The sequence below is a fragment of the Salvelinus alpinus genome, chromosome 7 (assembly GCF_045679555.1).
Source record: "Salvelinus alpinus chromosome 7, SLU_Salpinus.1, whole genome shotgun sequence".
NCBI lineage: Eukaryota > Metazoa > Chordata > Actinopteri > Salmoniformes > Salmonidae > Salvelinus > Salvelinus alpinus.
Genome location: NC_092092.1, coordinates 74,692,552 through 74,704,255, shown reverse-complemented (window position 1 = coordinate 74,704,255; position 11,704 = coordinate 74,692,552). Strand labels below are relative to the sequence as shown.

Here is an 11,704-nt window from a genome sequence, read left to right as displayed (position 1 = left end):
AGGGATCGGAGAAGTTCATGACGGTGCAAATCTCTAGTCTCTCTGTTTCTAATGCAACGCTGTCATCTACTGTCTCATTCGCAGCCATAGAGGATCTCTACCTCTACTTTATCTCTGGACAGACGCTCTTCTCCCCCTCACCCACTGAGGTCAGCAGACTATTCACTTGATCTTTACTGGCACAGAGTGGGAGTTAGCTCTCAACAAATAATGTGTGTGTGTGTGTGTGTGTGTGTGTGTGTGTGTGTGTGTGTGCGTGTGCGTGTGCGTATGTATGTGGGTTTGTTTGTTGTTCTCAGTTGTGTTTGTCATATTGAGTCATGGCCAGTGAGTGAGGACAAAACAACTATATATATACAGTGCTTCAGTATCTCACTGTTTCAGGTTGGTTTCACTCAGGAGAAGAAGGTATAACCACACATATATAGGAAAAGAAGGTATTTCCACACATATATAGGAAAATAAGGTATTTCCACACATATATAGGAAAATAAGGTATTTCCACACATATATAGGAAAATAAGGTATTTCCACACATATATAGGAAAAAAAGGTATTACCGGTATGCAGATCTGCAGGGATGCATGTTTATTTACAATATGGCTCGTTTACCTTACGTTTGAGGTTGAAACTACTCAAGGTAAAGTCACTATTCCATATTTTGCCAGTCATGTTCTTACTGTGAAATGGAATGTTTATGTTTCTTTGACCAAAAGGTCGTAATTTTCAAAACATACAAATATTGACCAACAAATTCTCTTGTCCCATTCAGCGCAATGTTCCAAACCCAAAGGAGGGAGCCACATGAGCCTGTCAGGAGACTACATTACCCAAGAGACTTTCCCGGCGGGGTCGAAAGTCGTTTTCAAGTGTGACGTTGGTTATGTCGGATTTGCGATGACCATCACCTGTCTCGGTGAAACCTGGAAAAATGTGACATCTACCTGCCGGAGTATGTCATTTACATAACTATTCATTTCATGTGACACGAAGGCTGCGTTTACACAGGCAGCCTAAAATACCTGACCTGATTTGTCAAAATACCAATAATAGTAAACAAGTATCTGCATTAGGCTGCCTGTGTAAACAGAGTCGTAAAATGTGATGTGACTATTGTCACTTTACACATTGTCTATTTGAATCTCCTAATGTACTTTATATTTAACACACTGTCTATGAGAATCTCCTAATGTACATTAAATTTAACACATTGTCTATGACAGTGGTCACCAACCGTTCGATCGCGATCAACTGGTTAATCTCCAAGGCATTCCCAGTCGATCACCAAACATTTCTGTAAAAACCCAACGAATAAGCCTTGTGTTCCTATTTTTTGTCGGTAGCTGCACTTGATTCAGCAGCCTTAGCGCCAGGAAGGCAAAGTGTTTCCATTTAAACAATGGCATGTGTCTGAAGTTGATATCCACCTACCTGGCAGACCCAGCTAGCCAATCAAGTGCACCTATAGGCCAACCGCTGGCCAATCAGATAGCTCAGATCACCTTGTCTGCACTGTTTCTTCGAGCCAGACTGTCAAAATAAGCACTAAACGCACAGCAAAGTTGATACTGTGAGATTTAAAAACCTTTAAACCATTACAACAAGAGAGACTGTCACGGCTGTTGAAGGATGAGGACCAAGGTGCAGCGTGGTGAGCGTACATTTTACATTATTTAAGAATGACGCCGACAAAAAACAATAAACCATACAAAAACAAACCGTAAAGCTCAAGGCTATAGTGCCAACAAACAAAGACAACTTCCCACAAAGAACGGTGGGGAAAAAAGCTACCTAAGTACGGTTCCCAATCAGAGACAACGATAGACAGCTGTCCCTGATAGAGAACCATACCCGGCCAAAACATAGAAATAGAAAATCATAGAAACACAAAACATAGAATGCCCACCCCAACTCACGCCCTGACCAAACCAAAATAGAGACATAAAAAGGATCTCTAAGGTCAGGGCGTGACAGTACCCCCCCCCCCCCCCCCCCAAAGGTGCGGACTCCAGCCGCAAAACCTGAACCTATAGGGGAGGGTATGGGTGGGCATCTATCCGCGGCGGCGGCTCAGGTGCGGGACGCAGACCCAGCTCCACCACTGGCTCACCCCACTTTGGTGGCACCTCTGGTGCGGGGACCCTCGCTGCGGGCCCCGGACGGGCACCCTCGTTGCGGGCCCCGGACTGGGCACCCTCGCTGCGGGCCACGGACTGGACACCCTCGCTGCGGGCCCCGGACCGGAGGCCGTCGCTGCGGGCCCCGGACCGGAGGCCGTCGCTGGAGGCTCCGGGCCGGAGGCCGTCTCTGGAGGCTCCGGCTGGGCGCCAGCACAGGACTCACCAGGCTGGGGAGACACACAGGAGACCTGGCTCTGGGAGCAGGCACAGGACTCACCAGGCTAGGGAGACATACAGGAGGCCTCTTCCTTGGCCGAGGCACCGGATACACTGGGCCATGGAGGCGCACTGGCGGTCTCGAGCGCAGAGCTGGCACCACCCGTTCTGGCTGGATGCCCACTTCCACCCGGCAAATGCGGGATGCTGGCACCGAGCACACCGGCCTGTGAATGCTCGGCCGAGACACAGTGCGCATCACCCCATAACACGGGGCCTGACCAGTCACATGCTCGCCACGGTAAGCACGGGGAGTTGGCTCAGGTCTCCAACCTGACTCTGCCAAACTCCCTGTGTGTCCCCAAAAATTTTTTGGGGGGGGCTGCCTCTCGGGCTTCCTTGCCAGCCGTGATCCCTCATAACGTTGCCGCTCCGCCTTAGCTGCCTCCAGTTCCTTCCGTGGACGGCGATACTCCCCAGCCTGCCCCCAGGGTCCCTTACCATCCAGGATCTCCTCCCATGTCCAGGAGTCCTCTTTACCACACTGCTTGGTCCTTTGGTGGTGGGAAGTTCTGTCACGGCTATTGAAGGATGAGGACCAAGGTGCAGCGTTGTGAGCGTACATTTTACTTTATTTAAGAATGACGCCGACAAAAAACAATAAAACATACAAAAACAAACCGTGAAGCTCAAGGCTATAGTGCTAACAAACAAGAACGGTGGGAAAAAAAGCTACCTAAGTATGGTTCCCAATCAGAGACAACGATAGACAGCTGGCCCTGATTGAGAACCATACCCGGCCAAAACATAGAAATAGAAAATCATAGAAACACAAAACATAGAATGCCCACCCCAACTCACGCCCTGACCAAACCAAAATAGAGACATAAAAAATAACCTCTAAGGTCAGGGCGTGACAGAGACTCAATGAATACAGCAAAGAGCTGCTGTTCTTATGAGTAAGTTCATGTTTCACTTGTTATTCAGCACTGTCAAAACTCTTTAAAAGCATTGCAGCTGCAATGAATGATAAGCTTGCGTTGTCATTATTAGCGGCTTGTGTCTTTTTTAATATCGAGGACTATTTCTCTTTCTCTGGTCATAGAAGTAACATGAATTGGTGAATGAGGCAGTAATAATGCAGTGAAACTTGAGTTTCACCATCAGCTGGAAGACTGTGTCCCTTTTTCTCAGCGGAGTTCGGGAGAGCGAAGGGGCGGTGAGTCGGGTGAGAGGCAGGCTCGTCGCTGCTACCTCCCTTCACTTAGACTGACCATCAGATACAGGCCATCAGTCCAGTAAAACATATATAAATAAATATATGCAGTACCAGTCAAAAGTTTGGACACATCTACTCATTCAAGGGTTTTTCGTTATTTTCACTATTTTCTACATGGTAGAATAATAGTGAAGACATCACAACTATGAAATAAGACATATGGAATCATGTAGTAACCAAAAACGTGTTAATAAACAAATCAAAATATATTTTATATCTGAGATTCTTTAAAGTAGCCACCATTGCCTTGATGACAGCTTTGCACACTCTTGGCCTTCTCTCAACCAGCTTCATGAGGAATGCTTTTCCAACAGTCTTGAAGGAATTCCCACATATGCTGAACACTTGTTGGCTGTTTTTCCTTCACTCTGCGATCCAACTCCTCCCAAACCATCTCAATTAGGTTGAGGTCGGGTGATTGTGCAGGGCAGGTCATCTGATGCAGCACTCCATCCCTCTCCTTCTTGGTCAATATGCAGTGATAATGTATTGGGCCAATCGCCTACTGCACAAACCTTATTGATAAATAACTATTTTTAAATATGCTTATGTTTTTAAGTCATGTTAAAAACAAATCGAGCTGTAGATTGCATTTTGATTGAGAAAAGGTTGTTGACCACTTAATGTACTTTATAATTAACACATTGACTATGAGAATATCTTAATGTACTTTATAATTAACACATTGACTATGAGAATATCTTAATGTACTTTATAATTAACACATTGACTATGAGAATATCTTAATGTACTTTATAATTAACACATTGACTATGAGAATATCTTAATGTACTTTATAATTAACACATTGACTATGAGAATATCTTAATGTACTTTATAATTAACACATTGACTATGAGAATATCTTAATTTACTTTATAATTAACACATTGACTATGAGAATATCTTAATTTACTTTATAATTAACACATTGACTATGAGAATATCTTAATGTACTTTATAATTAACACATTGACTATGAGAATATCTTAATGTACTTTATAATTAACACATTGACTATGAGAATATCTTAATGTACTTTATAATTAACACATTGACTATGAGAATATCTTAATGTACTTTATAATTAACACATTGACTATGAGAATATCTTAATGTACTTTATAATTAACACATTGACTATGAGAATATCTTAATGTACTTTATAATTAACACATTGACTATGAGAATATCTTAATGTACTTTATAATTAACACATTGACTATGAGAATATCTTAATGTACTTTATAATTAACACATTGACTATGAGAATATCTTAATGTACTTTATAATTAACACATTGACTATGAGAATATCTTAATGTACTTTATAATTAACACATTGACTATGAGAATATCTTAATGTACTTTATAATTAACACATTGACTATGAGAATATCTTAATGTACTTTATAATTAACACATTGACTATGAGAATATCTTAATGTACTTTATAATTAACACATTGACTATGAGAATATCTTAATGTACTTTATAATTAACACATTGACTATGAGAATATCTTAATGTACTTTATAATTAACACATTGACTATGAGAATATCTTAATGTACTTTATAATTAACACATTGACTATGAGAATATCTTAATGTACTTTATAATTAACACATTGACTATGAGAATATCTTAATGTACTTTATAATTAACACATTGACTATGAGAATATCTTAATGTACTTTATAATTAACACATTGACTATGAGAATATCTTAATGTACTTTATAATTAACACATTGACTATGAGAATATCTTAATGTACTTTATAATTAACACATTGACTATGAGAATATCTTAATATACTTTATAATTAACACATTGACTATGGGAATATCTTAATGTACTTTATAATTAACACATTGACTATGAGAATATCTTAATGTACTTTATAATTAACACATTGACTATGAGAATATCTTAATGTACTTTATAATTAACACATTGACTATGAGAATATCTTAATGTACTTTATAATTAACACATTGACTATGAGAATATCTTAATTTACATTACATTAAACACATAGTCTATGAGAATATCTTAATGTACTTTATAATTAACACATTGACTATGAGAATATCTTAATGTACTTTATAATTAACACATTGACTATGAGAATATCTTAATGTACTTTATAATTAACACATTGACTATGAGAATATCTTAATTTACATTACATTAAACACATAGTCTATGAGAATATCTTAATGTACTTTATAATTAACACATTGACTATGAGAATATCTTAATGTACTTTATAATTAACACATTGACTATGAGAATATCTTAATGTACTTTATAATTAACACATTGACTATGAGAATATCTTAATGTACTTTATAATTAACACATTGACTATGAGAATATCTTAATGTACTTTATAATTAACACATTGACTATGAGAATATCTTAATGTACTTTATAATTAACACATTGACTATGAGAATATCTTAATGTACTTTATAATTAACACATTGACTATGAGAATATCTTAATTTACTTTATAATTAACACATTGACTATGAGAATATCTTAATTTACTTTATAATTAACACATTGACTATGAGAATATCTTAATGTACTTTATAATTAACACATTGACTATGAGAATATCTTAATGTACTTTATAATTAACACATTGACTATGAGAATATCTTAATGTACTTTATAATTAACACATTGACTATGAGAATATCTTAATGTACTTTATAATTAACACATTGACTATGAGAATATCTTAATGTACTTTATAATTAACACATTGACTATGAGAATATCTTAATGTACTTTATAATTAACACATTGACTATGAGAATATCTTAATATACTTTATAATTAACACATTGACTATGAGAATATCTTAATGTACTTTATAATTAACACATTGACTATGAGAATATCTTAATGTACTTTATAATTAACACATTGACTATGAGAATATCTTAATATACTTTATAATTAACACATTGACTATGAGAATATCTTAATGTACTTTATAATTAACACATTGACTATGAGAATATCTTAATTTACATTATAATTAACACATTGACTATGAGAATATCTTAATTTACTTTATAATTAACACATTGACTATGAGAATATCTTAATTTACTTTATAATTAACACATTGACTATGAGAATATCTTAATTTACTTTATAATTAACACATTGACTATGAGAATATCTTAATGTACTTTATAATTAACACATTGACTATGAGAATATCTTAATATACTTTATAATTAACACATAGTCTATGAGAATATCTTAATGTACTTTATAATTAACACATTGACAATGAGAATATCTTAATGTACTTTATAATTAACACATTGACTATGAGAATATCTTAATGTACTTTATAATTAACACATAGTCTATGAGAATATCTTAATGTACTTTATAATTAACACATTGACTATGAGAATATCTTAATGTACTTTATAATTAACACATTGACTATGAGAATATCTTAATGTACTTTATAATTAACACATAGCCAGTGAGAATATCTTAATGTACTTTACATTAAACACATAGTCTGTGAGAATTTCTTAATGTACTTTACATTAAACACATTGTCTATGAGAATATCTTAATGTATTTTACATTAAACACATTGTCTATGAGAATCTTTATAATGCATAACAATCTCTAATCCTAACTTCCGTATGAGCTGAGTTATGTATTTGTTATCATTTATAATTTATCAATCTAAACTTATGATTCTGTTATCGTGTTATCATGTCTGTCCAGGGATATCCTGTGGCTCCCCTGGAGAAGTGATGAATGGCAGGTATGACCTCACAGAGGGGGTGGAGTTTGGAGCCAGAGTAACAGCCCAGTGTGACAAAGGGTCAGTAGTACACACTCACAGGACAAGACCTTCTCTCCAGTAGATTTACTAATAGAGTTGTCCTACATTCACAGGACAGGACCTTCTCTCTACTAGATTTGTTGCATCATATTATAGCACAGTTAAATAAAGGTTAAATAAAAAATAAATATAAATATATGTTATAGCACAGCTAAAGGTCTTATATAGAACCCCAATGAACCTTTATTGTAAAAAAAAGGCTTGCTTCTTAAATGGCACCGCTAAATGTTCTATATAGAACTCGTAATTTACATTTTTGTTCAATAATAGGCGGAAGGAAGTGGTTAGCTACTGTATAACCTGTTTTCCGTTTTCTATTTGAGTTGAATATTCTGTCCTTGTTTTCAGACATTACATTGTGGGTTCCAAAGTACGGAATTGCATGGTAGCAGGCTGGTCTGGCAGAGTCCCTATCTGTGAAGGTCAGACACACACATGTGCACGCGCACGCGCACACGCACACGCACACGCACACACACACACACACACACACACACACACACACACACACACACACACACACACACACACACACACACACACACACACACACACACACACACACACACACACACACACACACACACACACACACACACACAATACCAATAACTGATTGATAAAAAAATGAATGTGAACACACCATTATTTATTCATTCATGTATTTTTGATGTTGCAGTGGTGAAGTGTGGAGCGCCTCCTGCTGTTGCCAATGGAAATCTGTTGCACCGAGCTGAAGAGTCGTATGCCTACGGAGAGGTGGTGGAGTATCAGTGTGACAGGCAACTGACTCTGGATGGACCCAGGTTCTTACACTGCTCTGAAACAGGGCAGTTTGAGCCATATCCACCTAAATGTATCGGTATGTTTCAGAACATAGAAGGTGTTACTAAATAAATAATAAACTATTCCATTATGCTTAAAAAAAAAATCACAGATTGACCAGTTGATTGATTGATCAATTTTTAATTGGCTGATTGGTTGACTAATGGGTATATTCCTATTGGTTCATCATCAAAGACCTACATGTAATTGTAGGTAAAACATTAATGGGATATGTTACACATGGTGATGTTGTTGGTTCTATTTCTTGTATCCTAGACATAACTTGTCCAACACCTAAAATCGATAAAGCTTTCCGCGTAGAGGGACATATACCTCCATACAAATACAAGTCTTTCGTCAGATATGAATGTGAAAAAGGATATGAAATGGAAGGTGAATCAGGTCTTACCTGTGAAAAAGACAGCCGCTGGTCACCATCATACCCAACATGCAAAGGTAAGATGCATTGTGCACACACCATTCAATAGGTCTGTCTTGTCTAACTTGGATTGGTTCATAGATAAGTGTTTTATTATGAAACAAGTATTGCGATCCATGTAGATTGTTTATTTTAAATGTCATTGTCTTAGAAAACTATCACATAAGCCCTTGTCTTAGTAATTAGAACATCATCACATAATGGACGTGTCTAAGTTATTAGAACACTATGACATGATGGACTTGTCCTAGTTATTAGAACACTATGACATAATGGACTTGTCTTAGTTATTAGAACACTATGACATGATGGACTTGTCCTAGTTATTAGAACACTATGACATAATGGACTTGTCTTAGTTATTAGAACACTATGACATGATGGACGTGTCTTAGTTATTAGAACATCATCACATTTTTATTTATTTATTTATTTAACCTTTATTTAACCAGGTAGGCAAATTGAGAACACGTTCTCATTTACAATTGCGACCTGGCCAAGATAAAGCAAAGCAGTTCGACACATACAACAACACATAGTTACACATGGAGTAAAACAACATATAGTCAATAATACAGTGAAAAAAATAAAAAATAAGTCTATATACAATGTGAGCAAGTGAGGTGAGATAAGGGAGGTGAAGGCAAACAAATATATGTATAAATAAATAAAATATAAAAGGCCATGGAGGCGAAGTGAGTACAACACAGCACGTAAAATAAAAACTAAAAAAACAATGGAATGGTTGGTTTGCGGTGGAAGAAAGTGCAAAGTAGAGACAGAAATAAAGGGGTGCAAAGGAGCAAAATAAATTAATAAATAAATACAGTAGGTAAAGAGGTAGTTGTTTGGGCTAAATTGTAGATGGGTTATATACAGGTGCAGTAATCTATGAGCTGCTCTGACAGCTGGTGCTTAAAGCTAGTGAGGGAGATAGGTGTTTCCAGTTTCAGAGATTTTTGTAGTTCGTTCCAGTCATTGGCAGCAGAGAACTGGAAGGAGAGGCGTCCAAAGGAAGAATTGGTTTTGGGGGTGACTAGAGAGATATACCTGCTGGAGCGCGTGCTACAGGTAGGTGCTGCTATGGTGACCAGCGAGCTGAGATAAGGGGGGACTTTACCTAGCAGGGTCTTGTAGATGACCTGGAACCAGTGGGTTTGGCGACGAGTATGAAGCGAGGGCCAGCCAACGAGAGTGTACAGGTCGCAGTGGTGGGTAGTATATGGGGCTTTGGTGACAAAACGGATGGCACTGTGATAGACTGCATCCAATTTATTGAGTAGGGTTTTGGAGGCTATTTTGTAAATGACATCACCGAAGTCGAGGATTGGTAGGATGGTCAGTTTTACAAGGGTATGTTTGGCAGCATGAGTAAAGGATGCTTTGTTGCGGAATAGGAAGCCAATTCTAGATTTGACTTTGGATTGGAGATGTTTGATGTGAGTCTGGAAGGAGAGTTTGCAGTCTAACCAGACACCTAGGTATTTGTAGGTGTCCACATATTCTAAGTCAGAGCCGTCCAAAGTAGTGATGTTGGACAGGCGGGCAGGAGCAGGCAGCGATCGGTTGAAGAGCATGCATTTGGTTTTACTTGTATTTAAGAGCAGTTGGAGGCCACGGAAGGAGAGTTGTATGGCATTGAAGCTCGCCTGGAGGGTTGTTAACACAGTGTCAAAAGAAGGGCCAGAAGTATACAGAATAGTGTCGTCTGCGTAGAGGTGGATCAGAGAATCACCAGCAGCAAGAGCGACATCATTGATGTAAACAGAGAAGAGAGTCGGTCCAAGAATTGAACCCTGTGGCACCCCCATAGAGACTGCCAGAGGCCCGGACAACAGACCCTCCGATTTGACACACTGAACTCGATCAGAGAAGTAGTTGGTGAACCAGGCGAGGCAATCATTAGAGAAACCAAGGCTGTCGAGTCTGCCAATGAGGATGTGGTGATTGACAGAGTCAAAGGCCTTGGCCAGGTCAATGAATACGGCTGCACAGTATTGTTTCCTATCGATGGCGGTTACGATATCGTTTATGACCTTGAGCGTGGCTGAGGTGCACCCATGACCAGCTCTGAAACCAGATTGCATTGCGGAGAAGGTGTGGTGGGATTCGAAATGGTCGGTAATCTGTTTGTTGACTTGGCTTTCGAAGACCTTAGAAAGGCAGGGTAGGATAGATATAGGTCTGTAGCAGTTAGGGTCAAGGGTGTCCCCCCCTTTGAAGAGGGGGATAACATAATGGACATAATGGACTTGTCTTAGTTATTAGAACACTATGACATGATGGACTTGTCTTAGTTATTAGAACATCATCACATAATGGACTTGTCTTAGTTATTAGAACATCATCACATAATGGACTTGTCTTAGTTATTAGAACATCATCACATAATGGACTTGTCTTAGTTATTAGAACATCATCACATAATGGACTTGTCTTAGTTATTAGAACACTATGACATGATGGACTTGTCTTAGTTATTAGAACATCATCACATAATGGACTTGTCTTAGTTATTAGAACACATGACATAATGGACTTGTCTTAGTTATTAGAACATCATCACATAATGGACTTGTCTTAGTTATTAGAACACATGACATAATGGACGTGTCTTAGTTATTAGAACACTATGACATGATGGACTTGTCTTAGTTATTAGAACATCATCACATAATGGACTTGTCTTAGTTATTAGAACACATGACATAATGGACTTGTCTTAGTTATTAGAACACATTACATGATGGACGTGTCTTAGTTATTAGAACACTATGACATAATGGACGTGTCCTAGTTATTAGAACACTATGACATAATGGACTTGTCTTAGTTATTAGAACACTATGACATAATGGACTTGTCTTAGTTATTAGAACACTATGACATAATGGACTTGTCCTAGTTATTAGAACACTATGACATAATGG

General features: G+C 37.7%; 1 protein-coding gene across 7 annotated transcripts in view; it reads left to right on the top strand.

Annotated features, from left to right (window-relative positions):
• The first annotated feature begins 365 nt into the window (after positions 1–365).
• Positions 366–11,704, top strand: part of LOC139581655 (C4b-binding protein alpha chain-like) — a 63,541-nt gene continuing 52,202 nt past the window's right edge. For 5 of the 7 annotated variants that reach the window (XR_011676263.1, XR_011676262.1, XR_011676261.1 and 2 more), the window contains exons 1-6: positions 368–640; positions 773–952; positions 7,390–7,489; positions 7,859–7,932; positions 8,190–8,372; positions 8,612–8,791. Coding sequence is in view for 4 of the 7 variants with exons in the window: in XM_071411646.1 (XP_071267747.1) it covers positions 565–640; positions 773–952; positions 7,390–7,489; positions 7,859–7,932; positions 8,190–8,372; positions 8,612–8,791 (793 nt within the window). In the remaining 3 variants the exon portion in view is untranslated. Of the gene's footprint in view, positions 641–772; positions 953–7,389; positions 7,490–7,858; positions 7,933–8,189; positions 8,373–8,611; positions 8,792–11,704 lie in introns of all 7 variants that reach the window. The other 2 variants (XM_071411642.1, XM_071411645.1) reach the window with 2 other exon arrangements.